This window comes from Melanotaenia boesemani, chromosome 20 (assembly GCF_017639745.1).
Source record: "Melanotaenia boesemani isolate fMelBoe1 chromosome 20, fMelBoe1.pri, whole genome shotgun sequence".
NCBI lineage: Eukaryota > Metazoa > Chordata > Actinopteri > Atheriniformes > Melanotaeniidae > Melanotaenia > Melanotaenia boesemani.
Genome location: NC_055701.1, coordinates 6,733,459 through 6,753,441, shown reverse-complemented (window position 1 = coordinate 6,753,441; position 19,983 = coordinate 6,733,459). Strand labels below are relative to the sequence as shown.

General features: G+C 37.9%; 2 protein-coding genes across 4 annotated transcripts in view; both read left to right on the top strand.

The window, feature by feature from the left end:
* The first annotated feature begins 560 nt into the window (after positions 1–560).
* c9orf72 (C9orf72-SMCR8 complex subunit) lies at positions 561–13,421 on the top strand. The gene is made up of 10 exons (XM_041972665.1): positions 561–737; positions 1,405–1,896; positions 3,321–3,416; positions 3,912–3,976; positions 4,490–4,562; positions 4,933–5,049; positions 7,063–7,298; positions 7,422–7,479; positions 9,515–9,624; positions 12,240–13,421. Exons 2-10 carry the CDS (start codon positions 1,450–1,452, stop codon positions 12,424–12,426), a joined length of 1,389 nt encoding a protein of 462 aa, XP_041828599.1. The 5' UTR covers positions 561–737; positions 1,405–1,449; the 3' UTR covers positions 12,427–13,421.
* Positions 13,422–17,965: 4,544 nt separating this feature from the next.
* The window catches only part of kiaa1109 (KIAA1109 ortholog), an 81,282-nt gene continuing 79,264 nt past the window's right edge, over positions 17,966–19,983 (top strand). For all 3 annotated transcript variants that reach the window (XM_041972786.1, XM_041972784.1, XM_041972783.1), the window contains exon 1: positions 17,966–18,091. The gene's annotated coding sequence lies outside the window, so the exon portion shown is untranslated. The remainder of the gene's footprint in view (positions 18,092–19,983) is intronic.

Here is a 19,983-nt window from a genome sequence, read left to right as displayed (position 1 = left end):
GTATAAAAAACACAGTGAAAAGCATAGTTGTGAGACTGCCTGGAAAACACTTTTTATCCACTACCTTGGTGACTGCTGTCTGGATGCGCAAGGGAGGGATAATTCTTTTTTCCTCCTGCAGTGGATGAGCCTGTCATTAATATTTAGGAAAAACAATCACGTTTAAAATTTGAAAATGTCAAATATGCCCACATGGAAAAACAATACCATGAAAATATAAACACATGTCGGCAAAGTTTAAGTGCTCCTTGTGGAGGTCTCCGCATAGGCCCTCTTGGGAGATTTGGTGCAATGGACAGCAGAATAATTTAATAGGAGGAAAAACAAAAGAAAAGTAGCTTTCTGGGCTGAAATACTATTAATTTATTCACACCACTATTAGGGTATAAAAACATCCATTCGTATGACCAGGCTTCATAAATAAATGAAATTTAAATGGCTAATTTTCTGCCGGTGGTCTTCTGGAATAAAAATGACATCATTGACTCGCTGCCCACTGACAAATCTCAACCGCTAGAGGTCGCTACTCGCCAGTATCTACGGTTGACGTAAGTGTGACGTACAAGGAAGTGTGAAGGTCCATATCATAACATTGACAAAACTGCAGCTGGAATATCATAACTAAGTCAGATTCTAAGTCTGAAAGTAGGACCAATGCAAGGGTCACTTACCTGTAAGGTTTGAACATCTCTTAGGAGCACTGTAGTGTGGGGATTTTGGATAAAAATACTGAATAAGTAAGTTGTAACGGTGTAATTCCTATGCTTCGACAGCTATGTAGCGGGCTAGCATGAGTTAGCCCATCAGTGGCCGGTGTTTACACTCCTTTCCGCTATTTGGCTGCATATATATATTTAGTATCTATGCAAATCTACCTTATTCTTGAAATGCTTATTTCTTATTTTTATTGTAGTTTTGTCTTGTAACAATGTTATGCCATTCTACTGAACAAGCTGCCACAATCGTTGCCCACAGCTAAGGACCTGATTCATTACATAAAGCTCAATTAAATTTATTCATATGCCAAATTCACCAAATAATATATTTTTCGAATAAACGTCTTAAGACTCGTTATATAGGTAAACTCAAGTGAAGACAAGATTGTATTTTGTTTTTAACTCAAGACAGAAAGATTTCTTTTGTATCTCTAGACATTTTCTGAGAAAAGAGAAGTTCTTTTCTGGCAAAACTTAGAAGTGTCAGCTGAGTTGAAAATACTTAAAAGAGATCACTTTCATTTCCTTCTGAGAACTCTTTACAGTTAGATTTTTCATTAGATTTCTTGTTGCTGTGAATCATTATGAATCCACTATATAAATATGCAAATTTAAAACCATTTTGAGAAAAATTGGTAATCAAGAGAGAACTTAGTTTCCTCTTTTCTTTTCTGTGTTTATAATGTAGGTCGGTTATAATTTCCTGTTTGGAAGTCTTCTGTGGATTTGTCCAATGTCTTCGGGCTGTCCACCCCAATCACCAGCTGTGGCGAAGTCTGAGGTCGTGGTTGAGGGAGAATGCCCGCTTCTGGCTGCTACCTTCGCCTACTGGGATAACATCCTTGGTCCTCGTGTGCGCCACATCTGGGCACCAAAGGGTGACCAGCTGATGTTCCTCAGTGATGGAGAGGTCACGTTTTTGGCTAATCACACACTCAATGGGGAGATCCTACGAAGTGCAGAATGTGGCGCTGTGGATGTGAAGTTCTTTGTCCTGGCGGAAAAGGGCGTGATCATTGTGTCTCTCATCTTTGATGGTGAGCTGAAGGGGGATAAGAACACATGTGCCTTGTCTATTATTCTGCCTCAGACAGAGATGGCTTTCTACCTGCCTCTGCATACCGTCTGCGTGGAGAGGCTAAAGCATGTTATTCGCAAAGGACGCATTTGGATGCAGAAGGTATGCCATTACTGCTTATTCTCTGGCATTTACTCGCCTTCCAGGGATTTACATGTGATTAGATGAACTATAACACATTATTTTGTATTTATGGGGTATTAAATAATTCATTGCGTTGGCATGTTTTCATTAAGCTTGCTTAACCACCTTTTTGGCTGGTGAGGTATCCAGAATATAGGTATCCTTTTATACATATTGGATATTGAACATGTGTTTTTTAGGTGGCTACTGGCATTTATTTTCTATGTAAAGTATTTTGTATATAACAGGAATAAACTGGAATAGATTTCTCATTTCTTGATATTTAATTTCCAAGGATCCAGACTTTCTTGTATTCTTTCAAAAAGGTCTTGAGCAATAGTTATCCAGGCTCTCTAAGAATATTCCAGTCATTGCACTTTTCAGAGGAATGTGTCTGCTTGTCTGTTTGTTTGTTAAACTACTTAACACTGACCTGTGAATCATTCTAGATTAGGCTGACATTACTGAAGCAGTGTGGGATCAACTTGACTGAGAATAGAACAAAAGGCAGCAAACATCCAAAGATGAGCTTTGGAAAGTCGAGCCAGAAATATTCCTGAAGACTATTGAAATCAATTACAAGAATACTTTGAATAATACAGGTGCTCATGCAAATTGTTGACTTTTTTTTAAAACTTTATTTACTAAATTTCTCTTTATGCTTGTGTGTCTTTCACTAAGTTGTAGCACCTTTTTCATGTTTTTTCCTTGCAAAATATAAAGAAATGAGTGGGTAACTGAAACTTATGCACAATGCAGCGTTTTGTTACAGAACATAAAACAGAAAAAGAAGCTTATTTGTTGGGCTGCAGTAAATGTGTGGAGGCTAACTGTCCCTGCTCAGTAAACCACCAACCAGCTTCTCAAATGGATTATTAAAAAGTAAATAGACAATGGCGCTGTCTTTTTTTTGCCATCTATTAAGAAAACTTTAAAAGTAAAATCCACGTTGAAGTGGTGTTAATGATCTTTAATATGCTCTAATTATGAAGAGTATAATATTGCTCTTTTGGTTTAATAATTCATAACTACTTTAACCCTTTTTCTAATTAGGACATCAGATTTAGTCATTGAGAGATGAAGTGAGTCAGATAACAGAGAAAAGGTCTCAGATATTTTTCTACTGTAAAGGTAAAGGCCTTCTCTAATGGGCTCTGTTTCACATAACACTTTCATTCAAATAAAGAAGACCATTTAAATGCAGATGCAATGTCCTTTTCTTTCATTTTGCCCTCTCTTTTCATGTGTATCTCACAAAATTCTGTACCTCGTTTCTTTGACAGTCTGTATTGTGACTAATGAAACACAGCGGCATAAATGGGTTTTGAAATCATGGGAACAATCTTCAGTGCTCTCCTCACCTTTGTCTCCTGTCTGTAATTTCTTTTGTCTTCTAACTTCAGGGCTATAATATCATCTCAGTGCTGAGCTTGGAGATTGTCCCTATCATGGAGCTGTTGGCCTCAATGAAATCACACAGTGTGCCTGAAGACATAGATGTAAGGAGCACAGACAAAACACTTCAGCAAAAACAGATTTGTTTATGTTTTACATTTATTAAAACTGCTTGGAAACCTGTTGAGTAAAATTACTGTCAGACTTTAACATTTTCATTTTAAATCACATGAACTGCAGTGATGTAGTCAACCAAAAAGTCAAAGTATAGGCTGAATGAATGGTACGGTATGTATGCATCATGTACCTACCGCTGCATGTAAGATTTATGGACAAAATCTTTAGAAAGGTTCTGTGTCTTCATTTTTTTGCTTGTTTTCTTCTAAGAGGTTTATCTGCTTAGATATCCAGCTACTGTGATTCACTACGCTTGTTCCCTCTAAATATGCAAATGCACAAGCACAAAAGTTCCCCTTAATCTTTTTTTTAATGCATCTTATTGTCATCACATTGCTTTTAAACATGCCTACCAGCACTTTTTTTTATTATTTGCAGACCAATTTTAACGATGACTCATTGGTTTCGCCCCCGTTGTGCAGATAAAAGACACTGTGCTAAATGACGATGACATCGGGGACAGCTGCCACGAGGATTTCCTCCACAAGTAAGCAATCCAGTCGAGTCAAATGGAGACGGATGATGAACAATGGCCATTTAACACCTGTCAGCCATCCGATGATGAGTGATGGCTTCTCCACTTTGCTGAAGTCATCTCTAGAGAAAAGATGAAGGTTAAATTGCTGTTCAGTGTGGAGAGTCTGGAAAGTCTATTTAGGTTTTAAAGCTTTAATCGGTTAAACAGGATTTGTTAGCAACTTTTGATTTGAAAAGTGAATCTTGGACTGGAATTTATAAATATTTGGATTCAAAACATTACTTTTAGACAAGTATATTTATGAACCAAACTATAGTGATTAATATGTTTTAGGATCTCTTTGTTAATGTATTATAGGTTTTTCTATGACTTTAAGTTAGTTACCTTCCTTTTCTGTGTTCATCCTGTTTGTTATGTGAATAGTTTTCTCTGTCTCAGCAATATTATCTAAAAGCTGCCTTTGATATTTATAGAATGCTTATGAAACTTTACTGGCTCTAATTGTATTTGTCTGTGTTTCAGAGCCATTAGCTCTCATCTGCAGACGTGCGGCTGCTCAATAGTAGTTGGAAGCAACCCAGACAAAGTAAATAAGGTAAATTTACTGTATCAGTTGCTACATGCAGACACATTTGTTATGCATTGTCATTATTTCAGACATTCAAGGAATTTAATGTTAGTCTCGTCTTGGAAGCACAGTTGGGGATGACTTAATTCTGCATGCACCAAGTTGCTTTTTTTAATTAAAGCTGAACCTGATCACCAGTTGAAATTAATTTTGTGTTGTGTATCTGCTGATCCAGCAAAATCAAGTTGAGGACAAAAGGGCCAGTTAGCTGGGGGAGCCCAAATTTGCACATGCAGTCACTGCATGTGGCAAATGGGTGTGAATATGAAATGTTTTTGAAGCAAAACCCATCATAAATCATTAAAACAATCGTTCTGAGACTCTCATCTTTTTGCAGATTGTGCGGACTCTCTGCCTCTTCCTCACCCAGGCTGAGAGGAAGTGCTCTCGCCTCTGCAGGGCCAACTCTTCCTTCAAATACGACACTGGCCTGTTCGTTCAGGGTCTGTTAAAGGTAACTATAGCAGCTGGAATTAGTTTTCTCTCCATGTTTAATATTGCCTTGTGTACACTTCTGATCAGGTGCTTTAATTGTTGAACTCCAAAGAATTCTGATCCATTTATCACATTGAGCTCATAATTATATATATGGCTCAAGTTGATTAAAGACAGCAGCTGTACAGATTTTGATAGGATGACAGCATCAGGTTCACAAATAAACCAGCATGAAAAGCTAAGGGTCAGACCATTTATGAATGTTGAAAGAAAAATGATTTACACAACAACTGGAATAATTTGGACCTCTAAAGAAATCTAATCAGTTCTCTAGACTTAATATCTGTTATTCAATTTCAAGTATCAAATTTTTGTTCCCATATCTCTCTGTCTGCTCCGGGGCAGACAGCAGGCCCCTTCTAAAACCTGACCAGCCTCTATTAGCTAATTAGCCTCCACTCTAGTGGATTTCCTGTAATAGAGCTACAAGATGTTAGCAGCCACTGACTGAATTGTAACCAGAATTCTGGGAACTTTCTTTTTTGCTTTCCTATTTTTTCTTGAAAACTTTGGTGGAAAACTAAATCTGTAAAATAATAATAAAAAACTGGAATATATTTGTTTGCTCCACTTGTTTGTTAGATCACAGCAGCACGAGTCTGCTGTTGTTCTCACCCATGAACATTGGGGATTTTTCTAGAGAGCATGCGGACTATTCAGTCTGCAATTTGCTGTTCACGCATGCATTTCACAGCAGGTTATTATGTGCTGAAGATGCCTTCTCACAGCTGGAAATGCAAAGAAGGGACTATGTTTATAGCGCAAAGGATGCAAGACATGATGCAAATAATGCTATGGAAATATTTTTGTTACCAACAGCATGAAAACATTGGATGGGGGCTTCTTTGAGCATGCATAATCATTTGTAGGAACATGCTGTGGAAGTCAAGATCTTCCAAAAATATTATTAAAAAAAGTACAGAGTAAATATTGAAGACGTGTGTTCTCACATGTCGTCCCTCCCTCCAGTGCATGCAGTGTTGGTTAAATCAGCTTGTCTAAAACTTAAATATGATGCAATCCCAGCATGATCTGACAGTGATGTATTAATGTTAATTGGGTTTGTGGTCAGGTGACTATGGAGGAGTTTAAGACAGCCGGCAGCCTTCAGGTGTGTTTGTGCTCATTATTCTGATGCAAAATGAATCCCTACAAACATGCAAACCAGGGGTGGAGCATGTCTATATGAAGTGCTTCTCTGTGGGTTGGATGGGTTCTGGTGTCAACACCAACCTTTTCCTCTTCTGCTCTCTGAAGACAAGAAGCAATCTTTTATATACCTTTTTTTTATTCAATGGTGCTGCGGCCACTTTTGGTCTGCATGGTCCTTTAAACAGGCCACTGATGAGTCGATCAAATCCACCTTAGTGCCATTTGTAGAATGGATCCAGTTCAGGTATATATGACTTTTTCAACAAGTGGAGTTTCTAACCAATGCCACAAATTTTATTACAATTAAATAGTGACCTAAAAATGATGCAGAAGCTTAAATACTTATGTAACTTAAAAAAATGCTTCTTATTTCAATAAGAGTTGATCAGAATGTACAAGTATTTCCAGTTTGTTTAGTTTTTAAAAGCTCTGTTGCCTCCCTGTTGAGCTCATGCAAGATCTACTTAAAGATTTCTCCATCAAATGAGCCGCTGAACATGTGGAACTGGTCCAGGGAGAAACATGAGAAGCGAAAACAGGAAACTCTTCTTTGTACAAACGATCTAATATTTTGGTAAAAGCCCCATAAGGTAAAGTTAGTCAGTGTGTTGTATTTAATTATTTTGTACATAAGAAGTTCTTGTAAATATTACTGCATGCTCTTTTAAAACCAAGTGTTGGTTTAGAATGTGATAGAGGGGAAACATGACCCACCACTAGAAATTCTGCCAGCCCTGAGTTTAATTTAACAAAGTGGGAATGTCTTTTGTCTTATATCATGTCTGTTTTACCACTTTTGTCCTGCTTTCACTATCTTCAGGACTCCACAGGCAGCTTCGTCCTGCCGTTCCGCCAGGTGCTCTACTCGCCTTACCCAACCACGCACATCGACGTCGACATCAACATGGTCAAACAGATGCCACCGTGTCACGAGCACACGTACAACCAGCGGCGCTACATGCGGTGTGAGCTGAGCGCACTGTGGAAGACGGACAGCGAGGACGAGATCCTGCCAGACACAGTTATCCACACCGATGAGACTTTCACTCCTGACCTGTAAACACATGAACTGTTGTTGTTCTGCCATGTGAAAGTTTTTTTTTTTTTCCACTTACTAACAGTGAATCATCTAAGACTGCTGATGTCATAGTTCTAATACTTTTTCTCACTTTTCCTCAGGAATATATTCCAAGATGTCTTGCATAATGACACTTTGGTCAAGTGTTTCATAGATGAGGTAAGAATATAGCAACACTCATTTAATTTGTTTTTTATAAAAATGATTAATTGTTAAATGTAAAGGGAAATTATATATATATATATATATATGTGTGTGTGTGTGTTTGTGTGTGTGTTTTTGTGTGTGTATAATAACAGTAGTAATAAACATGATGATAGGATATTTATCTTTTAAACCATAAAGAGCACAAATAATCAATTAAACAATGCTCCTAGGTTATAAATATGCCAACAAGATATTATTTTAGAAACCAGTTTCTTTTTTAATTTGAGTTTATGTATGAATATTTATTTGTATAGGATTGTTTATTTCTATTGTTTTTTTATATTTGATGGCAGACTTTTGATGTAAAATGGAATAAAGGGTAGGATTCGATAAGCTTATGCTTCTTTCTACTACTTTTTGAATGTGTTAGTTAGCAGTGTTCCATGAAATATGTAATAATTCCATGAAATATTTTAACAAGTTCAAAATAAACATTCATTCATCATCATCATCATCATGTTTGTCATAATAATTTTCTTTTTTTTTTTTTTTTTTTTTTTTAAACTTAAAACTGTCAAATAGAGAAAAATAAGTTTAATGAAACCATGAAACAAATACAGAGGTGTGTATTAACCAGTAACACAGTTACTGTATTTCAAACTTAACACACTCAGGTGGAAAAGTTCCCTTTGGATCATAACTGGTCAGGGGGAAACATCTGGTGGAGAGAGATTCACTGTCAGATATTGTTCCTGTGTTTAGAAAGAAGAATGTTTCTCACAGGGGGAACGGAGCTCGACGGGGAAACTGGCCTTGACAAAGCACCGGCTTTTTGTCCCAGTAAAAACCAGCTTCTAAAGCCTTCCCACCGGCTTTTAGTCCGGCTTATCCGCAGCTGAAAGCCGGCGTTTACCGTGACTGTAAAAGAAACTGAAACCACATCAACATAAAATTCTATACCAACAAAGCTGGTGTGTTTTATCATAAACTACTGTTATGCTGCTCATGGTAACGAGTGACACAGTCTAACAAAACCGAATGAAAAAAGTTAGCTTTTGGCTAATTTAGACAATTTAACTTACTTGTCATGGAGGAAGCTGGCAGCTTCAGCAAACCTTTTAAAATCTTTCTCCTTCTTGAGCACCTTCTACTTGGCGAAGGGTAGACCAATGTTTTATCCTTTTTGTATTTAGCCTTTTTGTATCGTCTGATCCTGCTGCCCTTTAAGTCCCCTGTTTTGCTTTCTTGGCGATGGTGAAAATGGCTCTTTGCTGCATATGCATTCCTGCATATTTTCCAACTTGCCGGGTTAGTAAGCTTCTCTCGTTTATCTTCTCCTCCCGTGTCTCGCTGTGCGCTGGCTTACAGGAAAAACGTGTAGTTGGTGCTATTTGTCCCTTGCCGACGGCTGTAGTTTCAAGATGGCAGACTGTCATGGCGCTGCCCTACCAGCTTACCCGTCATCTTTATTAATAAATCTAAAACTCTTTGCTTAGAAGAATGTGTCAGATCATTAGCAGAGGTCATATTGCACTAATGATAACACATATATACATGCAGATATCGATTTGGCCAGTAAACAACAGAAAAAGTTACACAATGTCCTTTTAAAAGTCTTGGTAAATAGAAATAAACTAGATTTCTGCTGTAAATTTAAAGTGGATTTGAGTCATGATGAAGATGTTGAAGGATGTCAGTGTTTTCTGTGCATGCCTGGAAATTACACACCCAGTGTGGAACATTTACTTTTTCATTTACCCACAAAAATATGTGAATTAGGTGACATTGAAGCACAGGCTTGGATTTGAATCAATCTTATTTAACGAATACTTATTTTCTCGTATGTGCCATATAAATTATGTTATTCCTTGATGCAAAATAGTTTAATTTATCCCCGAGGGTCACAGCCCACCATTCTTCACAATGGCAGCAACATGTAGTTTTTCTCAAGGTTATCACAAAAGAGAGAGGGGGAATGTTTTTGTCCACTTTTTTCCCAGCTGAGCTGCAGCCTGGACTACTAATTGACATCATGTGTCGTACCCAGGTGTTCATGCTGAAACCAGGCCTGTCCCTGCGGAGCACCTATCTGGCCCAATTCCTGCTGCTGCTCCACAGGAAGGCCCTCACTCTGCTCAAGTACATCGAGGACGAAACGTAAGAGATGTCAACAACAAGGCTTAAATCCAAACAGCAAGGGGTTTAACATGTGGCAATCAAACACACACACACCCTGCACCACAAAGTCCATCAGAGCTTCTGATTTCTGCATTTGTTATTGCTTAGATGAGTTTTTTTGATTGAGACTTCATTATCAGATCCCACTAGGTAGATGGACAGAGGTGCTTTTTGAATCGACCATCTCTTCCCAATCATGCTGGATTGAGATGCACAAAAAATATAGACGACTGAGATCCAGCTGACTGCAGATGTAAGCAGACGTTTAAATCAAGATGAAGAGCGGTATGTCAGGAAACACACCGAGTGGAACCCTGTAAGGAGGCTGTGAGGGATAGCTTTTTGCAGGAGATTAGTGCAAAGAGCACTGCCAACGTTCTGCTGAAGTATAGAAAAACTCCCGATCTGAGGAGTTGTCCTTCACACTGCCCTGAACAAGCAGACAAGTCTGACTGTGGAGGAAGAAATCTATACTGTCCATCTGAGAACTTATTTTCCAAAGGTTTGTTTTGGAGGGCAGCAAAGCTTTTCTACTAAAAGTAGCATTCGCAGTACTTTTTTTGAGCTGAAAATATAAACATTACTTGTACTGACTTTGCAAATTACAACGCCTCGTCATCTGCATACATGTATACATCTCCTGCCACATGGAATGAGTCTTATTTATGATGGAGGTTTAGATCTCAGCTTCTAAACACTTGCTGTGTACATTGGTGCTGAATTAGCAGCTGCTATCTGTTCTCTGCATAACATAAATGTTACATATTTATAACACCAGTAATCTGTTCCCACAATCAGACCTCCTGTAATGTGCCATGTCATGGTGTCACTTAGAAAACAATAACTTTATGTGATGGCAGAAGCTGTATGTAAAATACCAGAGATTATCTGATGTCAATGACATTTTGACATGATGTCATCACACAGTTGCTGCAGATTTGCTGCACATCCATGATGAGAATCTCCCGTTCCACAACATCCCAAAGGTTCTCGTCATTGTTTAAGGAATCATTTTGAGATGATTTGTGCTTTGTGACATGCATTATCCTGCAGGAGGTAGCCAACAGAAGATGGTAAACTGTGGTGATAAAGTGGTGGACATGGTCCACAACAATACTCTGGTAGTCTGTGGTGGTGCTCAGTTGATAGTTAGGGACACAAAGTATGACAAGAAAACATTATTCCCAACATTATGCCACCATCACCAGCCTGAATTGTTGAAACAAGGCAGGATGGATCTATTCGTTCACGGGGTTTTTTTCCATCTAATTCTGACCCGACCATCTGAATCCTGCAGCTGAAATGGAAACTCATCAGACCAGATAATACTTTTCTATCTTCTACCTTGGTTGTAACCAGTTGTTATTTTAGTTATGGTTGCCTTTTTTATCATCTCCGACCAGTCTGCCTATTCTCCTCTAATCTCTGACATCAACAAGGCATTTTAGTCCAGAACGCAGCTGTTCACTGGATATTTTCTCTCTTTCAGCTCAGGGTGTTTAAAAGATCATTAATTGATAAAGAAGGAAAGCATTTTAACTTCTAATTTTGGATGTGGGAGAGAACTGGGAAGAGAGGCCCAGTTGTGTAGCTGCACTGGGAGATTAATTTTCCATATCACCCCACAATGACAGCTTGCCCCTCTTTATAGCACAAGAATGATGTGTTGAGCATGAAAATGATGTACAGCATGTGTCACAGCCTTCACCAGCTCAGCTTCTCGGGGCTGGCTCATCACCGTCATCATCATACTAAATTGTGTTTTTATGATCATTATTTTAACACTGACAGGAAATTCTCATTTCTCTGTGAACTCCTACAGAAATTAGACTGTTCTCCAGGTTGAAAGGTGATCTCGAGGCATATGATGCACCACTTTATATTAATGTGTTTTTAATTTGAGCAGCACATGCTGGAAACTCGTTCTGCAGCTTCACGCTCCAGCATCTTCATTGAAAAACTCTCCTTCACAGAATAAAACTAAAAAGTATTCGTTCTGATGCATTAATCTCTGTCTTACCTCCAGAAGCACTTTCTTAGGCTCCTTTAGTTTATCTGAAAATCTTCTGTCCACCATGTCTTCCCTGAATGTTTTTACAACCCCTCCCTTCCTGGGGTGACTTGGTCATCGGTCCATCTGGACCTGACTCATCACCCTCTGTGCTCCACAACAGTTCACTGACCTTCTTACCATTATTGCCTCAACAAATCCTTGCTGTGGATTTTCTTTTCATCCTGTCAAACATGGTTAAAATTATTTCAAATTAATTATTTTGCCATGCATAAATGGATTCCTGAGCATACCTCACTCCCGAGACCAGCAAAACCATTATTCCTGTGCACGTGTGAAAGCATTAAAGCTGTGTTATTTATTGTTTTGCCAGCAACTTGAGGTCTTAGGGCAAACTATTTTACAGGTGCCTTGACAGGATTGTTTATGCTCACTTACCATGCAGCAGCAGCATACATAATTCATCATGGCTTGGCATTCCCATGCACAGCTGCAACCTGCAGCTAAATGCTGATGCAAGTTGTCTGACCCTGAATTTTATAGGTTATCATACAAAAGTACAATATCATACTTTTCTCTACAGGCAAAAAGGGAAGAAGCCGTTTCGATCGTTACGTAACTTAAAGACGGATCTGGATCTGACGGTGGAAGGAGACCTGAACATCATAATGGCATTCGCTGAGAAGCTGCGAGCCGGACTTCACTCGTTCGTGTTTGGGAAGCCGTTCTACACCAGCATGCAGGAGCGAGACGTCCTCATGAGCTTTTGACTTCTGTCTCTCATCTGCACTTTCGTGTTTTAGACATTTTGTTGTTTTATGTCGGATTTGTTTTATCGTTACACAAAAGCCTGTGTGTTAGGTTGAGGCTGTTGTGAACAAAAGTTTTATTTTTATTTTTTTCTGCCTTCGGTTTTGTGTTTCAGCCAATACAGCTGTTTGTTATTCCTGTTATGAGCCATTAGAGTCATATAAATATTTTCTTTAACAAGAGTAAGCATAATGAGTGTAACACTTTTAGAAGGCTTATTCTGAGCTTGATGAATTATTCATGTACTCTATGCCTTCTGTTAATTGTGGCTCTGGCTTAATTTATGGTGTTTAAAATTGGCTGAGGTGCCCACTCAGGCATTTTCAGTTTAATTTAAAATATGTATTAAAAGATGAGGTATTAGTTTCTATATTACCTGTATTATACAACAACTTCAGCTGGCCTTTTAACCTCTTAAACTTTTGGATGGCCTTTTTTTATTTTCTATTCTTTTTAATTAATTATCGTGACCAGAATGTTAATGTTGCAGCTTGCTGGTGCCAATAAAAAGTTGAAGTGTATTTAACAGAAGATAAAGACAAACACACTGTTAGTGAAATGTTATAATGATCCTTCCTAGCAGAGCAGATGTGTGTATTTAAGTGTTATCATTAAATACATTATATGCAAACAATAGATTTTTTTTTCCATCACACAGCAGCAACACATTTATTTATTTTTGGATTATTCCATTTTACAGTGACCATAAATTTGTTTTGCTATTTAGATTTATTTTAAATATTGTTTATTTAGTAATTTATAATAGTGGACAAGTAAACAACAAAACTAAGTTTCGTATCAGTACAGAAGTCTGATAATACTGTCCCAGAAAGGTTGAAGTTTGACACAAAACCAGAAAATATGACTGTGTTTGGCATTAATTTGTCCACACTGTCTCCAGAATTGTTGTAGTGTTGCAGTCTGTTTACTATTAATTTAAGGTGTTATAAATAAAAAGACTGTATTAGATTTTCCAGCCTAATTCTCTCCGTTGTCTGGAGCTTGTGGAATTTTTTTGTATTTTGCACAATAAATGCCAATCATTGATAATTCAGTCGTTAGTTTGTTGTCCCATATAAGCTTAATATATAATAAAGTGTTACCATTACAGTTCTGTGGGCATGCATACAGGTTAGATGGGTAACTGCTCATAGTCACAAGCACATTCTATTCATGTATTTGTTTTTACCTGTGTATCATAAAAACAAGTCTTTATATAAAACATTCCCCTCTGTCAGTGTGCTAATGGTTTTGACCTGGTTTGAAGTGTGCGTGAAGGCCACAGCAGCAACATACTGTCTCCTTTATATTTCCTTACTATGTCTGTCCATGTTTTCAGTGTTTCAGTTACAGTAAACTTGTCATCTTCCTGGTATCTGGTGTTGGTCTTATCTGCTCTGAGTGAGCTCTGTCTGTTTCCATTTGGCATAATATTCTCAAGAGCACCAATAATATTATGTGTTTCAGCTGAGCAGCATAAAAATAATCTCTTAGATTGGGCAAGGCAAGGCCACCCGTGCTTTCATCCAGTTTAAGTGCTTTGAATTTTTTTCTGGGACTTTTTCCAGCTCATACAAACAGAGATTTTTGCTAATTGCATGCTATAAACTGGGAGTCTGGGATGTGAAGTGGAAGAGAGAAATAGATACAGCGGTTGTTTTTTTTTTTTGCTTCATATGTTGAGCTAAAAAATAAAGTTATTGTTGACATTTTGACGGGTCCCGCTTTTTATTACTGTTGATTTTACTGTCATTTATTTCATACAACCTTTTCAAGTCCTGTGTAATAAAGACTTTGAGATTCTTACTGGGTAATATGGTTGCTGTGGAAACAGAGAACAGGGTTTACTGTACCAAACCACACAAATCTGTCCTCTTCTGAGCCACACCGCTTGGTGGAAACAGGGCTTTTAAATCCCCAATATATTATCTGTATTTATTAGCCTACTCATAGAAACGTAGTGTTATTTTAGTCAGACTATGATGTTTACATACACATTTAAAGTCCAGTTTTGGTCAAACTAACACAATCATTTGATTTTTTTTTTTTTTTTCTCAACATTTGCAACATGGATGGCCAACATCCGACAAAAGCAGCTTTAGGTTTGTATAACTAGCATGAAACAAATGTATATCTGATCTGTAATACACCATTAATCATCAGGTCCGTTTGGGAGTTGTATCTGTGTGTTCTGCATGCAATTTAAAGATTATTAAATTAAAACAGTAAATTCATCATTAAGGCCTGAACAACCTGCAGTTTCTTTTACTCTAGATATCTAAAAAAAAAAATTACATTTCCCGAAAGATCTGCATGGGGTAGGGGCTTCCGGATCTTAGCCTGTCTATAACTGCCTCAAGCAAGAATATAATTATATGTCCTCTGGAGAACCTTGAAGTGCTGCATATTCAAAACAAGAAGAGAATGAAGCAAAAGTGAAGGAGCTTTTAATTACTAACAGAATAATAACTACAAGGACGCCCTTCAGGAATTTAGTTAAAAGAATATTCACAAGACAAAAAAAAAAAGAATGTAAGTTAGATGAAGAGCCTTTTAAGGTCAGAGCCAAAATAGGTTGGTCTTAAGGGGAAAGCTTGACTGGCAAGCTTTGAGACTGATATTTGGAGCTCTGTGTGTTCTTTGGGGAGGCTTTGTTGTTGTGACTGGACGACCGCATTGAAACCTCATACTGAACAGTACCCCAGAGCTTTGTTAATTATAGGAGACAACATATACTAGACCTGTACAGGGTGCAGGGTTTTCTGTACTTTGGCACTGAATTGTTTTATTGTTTTTTTTTTTGTTGTTTTTTTTACAGTGATGGTCTCTAAGGGGGGTGAACATAAAAGAGGATGCATACTGTTATGAAATTTCAATGTCTAATAAATGGATTAAGGTTGAATATGGGGAGGCAGTTAGTGTGGCAAACTGAAACAGGCAAAGAGGCAGGCAAGAGTCCCAAAATTCAAAAGATACACTAAAGAAAACAATAATAAAAAATGCTGAAACACAGAAAACACAAGAAGCAAGTGATACGGAGTGAATGGCTTAGGCAGTTAAAACCCAGCAGGAAGAGTAACCATGTTAGCATAAGCCCCTGCACAGCATGCACCATACCACTATGTGATTTAAGAAATAACCTATATTGATCAGTGGCTTGAAAAGGCTGGTCTGAAAGACAGCACATAGGTACTAATCATGGCTGCACAAGAACAGTAAACACAGGGGTCTACCATACCAGGAAGACTCTGGTGCAGACTGTGCAAAGAGGCCTCCTTTGGTGCTTCAACACACCAGATTCAAATAAAATTAAATAATCCAACAGATTGTTGTCAAAATCCACATGATGACCCATTTGAGTCAGGTATTTTAAAGCAGACAGATATCTAAAACCTGCTGGACCATGGCTTTTGAGGACTGGGCTTTGACATTCCTGGTCCACTGCTTACTGTAAGGGCAGGGTGTAAGGTGCAAGCAGGCATGGCATACATGGAACACCTTAACCAAGTGGCTTGAAACAGTGGTGAGTATGGGTAGGAAATCCCAAAGTCAAAAGTGTAAAAATCCTCCAAAGATAGCGGAGAGTGACAAAACTAAGATCCTGAGGGACTTGCCAGATGATCCCAAAGAACATTATAAAAAAACAGACAATCAAAAAGCTCAGAAAATACCAAGTTCTTAACAACAAACAAACAAACAGAAGGAGAAAAGATGTGGACAGTAAAGGCAACAGTGGACGAGTGGTCATTGGAGCAGAATGGAAGATTGTTTCCAATAGATCCCAGGAACAAAAATCAGAGATATCAGAGTGTGGCCCTCTTGCCCCTGGTAGAAAACCTGATGTAACAGTGTGGTGATTTCTTTTTAAAAAAAAAATAATGAATCATGACCAACTTCAGTATGTAGGTCTATTTTAATTAATTGTGACGCTGAGCTGGCTAGGTATTAATATTAAGATATTCCTTGTTAGGCTTTAATCAAGAATTATTCAAAATGTTCCTTGCCTACTGGGTAAAAAGAAAGGTCCAACTTGACAGCATGTAGCTTTGTCATTTATATTCAGCCAAACAACAACCTCCTAGAGGTTTTGTGGGAATAGAAACAGGTTAAAAGGACTTTGAATGTGTACAAATGCAGAAAACACACAATATCCAAAGTTAACATACACTGCCTGGCCACCTGGATTTAACCAAGCAAATAAGTATGAACCTCCTATTGGATAATTACTGCATGGGTGATTGTCTTTCAGCTGGCAACAACTTATTTAATCCCAATTGATGCAATAAATAGCTTCTCATTTTTTGAACAACCATGTGGAAAGACACATCTCGTGGTCGCGGAAAAGATGTTGGTCTGTTTGAGAAAGATCAGATCATTGGCATCAAGCAGAGAAAATATCTAAGGAGATGCAGAAACTACTAAAATTGGGTTAAGAACTGTTCAATGCATTATTAAAAACTGGAAGGATAGTGGGGAACCATCATCTTCCAGGAAGAAATGTGGTCTGAAAAAGTAAAATAAATAAATAAATAATCATCATCAGCGAGCACTTTAACGTTTGCTGAAATCAAACCGAAGGAAAACACCAGTAAAACTCAGGGTTATGTTTAATAGTAAAAGTGAGAGCATTTTCACATGAACGATGCAAATGGAACTAATAGGACTGGGACTAAACAGCTGTGTAGCCATAGAGAAAACCACTAATCTGTGCAGCTAACCAGAGAGAAGGATTCAGTTTGCTAAGGGAGCATAAAGATTGGACTATGGAGCAATGGAAGGTTGTGTGGTATGATGAGTCCAGATTTATCCTGTTCAAGAGTCATTGACATATCAGGTAGAGATTAAATAAAGCTCCCATTATGTCTAGTGCCTACTGTACAAGCCTGTGGGAGCAGTGCCATGATATGGGGTTGCTGCATTTGGTCAGGTCTAGGTTCAGCAACATTATGGCCCCAAAGAATGGGGTCAGCTAAATGTTCATGGAAATGTTCATGGGATGTTCATGCAAATCTAGATGGAAAAAATCTTGAGGCATTTCAGAAGCAGATTGAAACAACAGGATTTTCTTTTACCTTTCTGCAAAAACAAGATCATTATAGAGAGAGTGTGCTGTCAAAATGATCAAACTTCTTTATGGAGAAATTTAAAATTAAGATTTAAATTTTGTGTCTATGCCAGCACATTACAGAACAGAATATGGGGTAAATAAAAGGTACCTCTTTTAAAGTGATTTTATTATGCTTTTGATAAGCTCTAGGAAACCATAAAATGTATTTAACAGCACAATTAATTGTTATGTCAATATTGTTTATTACATTTTAGTACTTAACACCAACCGCTTTGAAACCATTCATCCTGATAGGTGAAATAAACTGTCAGTAAGCTGTGGGCGTAGCTTGACGCAGGCTTCTATGTAATTGGTCGGTTTCTGACTAGCTTTTCTCCTTATTGGTCAATTTAGTGATCTCTCTTGACGGAACAGGAAGAGATGTTAACTGGCGATCTGCCATGTAAATATTTGGACAGAGGATGCTAACTATATCTGTGTCCGAAACGATAAAACGACAGCAACTCCTAAAAAACCGGAGATAAGATGAAACCACCTGCTGTATCGGAGATATTAAGGTATTTTACACGCATTAATCTACTTGTTTTCACTTTATAATGAAAAAGAAATCTTAGGGTGCGGCCTTCTGTCATTAGCTCGCTAGCTAACCTTAGTGCTAACGTTATTGTAGCGGTCAGTTTAATAATTTTGTTACCACAAGCTGAAAAGATATTTGCATAGACGCAAGCTTGGTGTAGCGCACGGTCAGTAGCATTTCGTAGTAACAGCTGGAAACCAAAGGGAACTCATTAATTAAACAACAGTGCGTCTCTGCTGTCAATCCCGAGGAAAATGCAGGGAAATTACTCAAGACCTGGGATTACCTAAGTGTATGTTTTCAGGTTTGGCTCTGCATTCCAGATCGTATCTTAAATCAAGTGCAGTGTTTAATCTAGATACAACTCGTCGTATTCAACTTTATCTTAACATATTGCGTGTTAACTTGCGTACAACATCCAAACACCAATGTATAGGTTTGGATTAAACATTGAAGCGTTATTTACAGGAACATCAGTATCCCGTGGTGATAGTGACAATTATGCTTGTGAGGATGTTGTTAATGAAAACATCCCAAAGTTTGCTCTTCAAATTTGTTGCGAGGTGTAGAGCTCTACACAACAAAGCTGATAAACTGAAATGGTCTGGTATTTGATTCAGCTAAGAAAAAGTTCATATAATGCTGTAGTTTTGTAACTTCATCTGAAACAAAACTGAAACCCTAAAGGTGCAGGAACCTGCTGAACTTGCATTACAGGGCCATCTGAATTGTGACTAAAATGCACGTAATCAGTGATAGTTACAAATAAGTGACAAGTTCAATAGTTCACATTGAAATAAAACTAAAAACCTTCCTGATTTGTGATGGTAATCAAATTCAAAAGATACAACCAGACATATTAGTAAAGTTTTTTGTGACAACTAAAAGTTTGGATCTAACAGAGAGAGTAATTTTGTGCCTTGACTGTAGTTTAGAAACTGTGGTTTCTGTAAGAAGAATCACAGGATTTGGTTACATCTCAGTGGTTTTACAGCTAATGTCATTTGAGTTGGATTAGGTGAGGATTTGTGTTTGTGTGTGTGTAAAGTATTGAGGCTTTTCACTCCTAAGCATGGACTGACTAAAAGGCCATACACTTGCAACCTCACACACCAGCCATTAAACAGCTCCCCTGCCATAAGCAAACAACAATAATCCTATGTAGAGGCAAAGTTCACTTCAGCCAGTGTAGCCAGTGACCCTGCCAAATGTAGTGTATGCATAGTTATTTACATTCATGTGTCGTGTGTATATAGGGGAAACAATGAAGCTAGAAAACTGCCTTGGAACCGTTTGTGTAGCCAGGGTCAGTGTTGTGATGTATATGATTGATCTAGTCATGTGCTGAACAATTGTAGAGATGTTTGTTTCACAAGGTTCTGCACCCTTATTTTTGCAAAATGCCTTTTCTTTTAGGGTGATAGTCATTGGGAGTGTTTTTAAGCTGGATCAGGCATATTTAGATGTTAATTAGTAAACATGTGATAATGAATTTTTATGGCGGATTCCATTCTTCCAGTCTTTCATGAGTGTCGTACTTGTGCAGGTATGGTTAGATAATAAACCGGTACTCCACTGCTCAGTAGTCCAATCAGTCTTCCTGAAGGTGTCAAACACGTCTCAAAAAGAGGGAATTACTCCTAAACACATGTAACTGTTTGCTTTCCTGCATTCTTGTCCTTTGTCATAATCTATTGACTTTGAATGAATGTCTTTCAGAAACCTGTTTATTTCAGTTTTATGTTTTATGTTTACTGAGCTGTTTGCACAAATATTTGTTTATCATGCAGCTGGATGCAAGTTTGCAACTATAATGATAAAAACACATTGCAGTACTGGACTTACTAAAGTTTGGTAGGCTTTCTTTTTTTC

Coding starts and splice junctions, on each gene's coding strand:
- c9orf72 (XM_041972665.1), top strand. CDS start 1,450: ATGTCTTCGGGCTGTCCACCCCAATCACCAGCTGTGGCGAAGTCTGAG. Junction 3,977..4,489: donor CACGAGGATTTCCTCCACAA/GTAAGCAATCCA, acceptor TCTGTGTTTCAG/AGCCATTAGCTCTCATCTGC. Junction 7,299..7,421: donor GAGACTTTCACTCCTGACCT/GTAAACACATGA, acceptor ACTTTTCCTCAG/GAATATATTCCAAGATGTCT.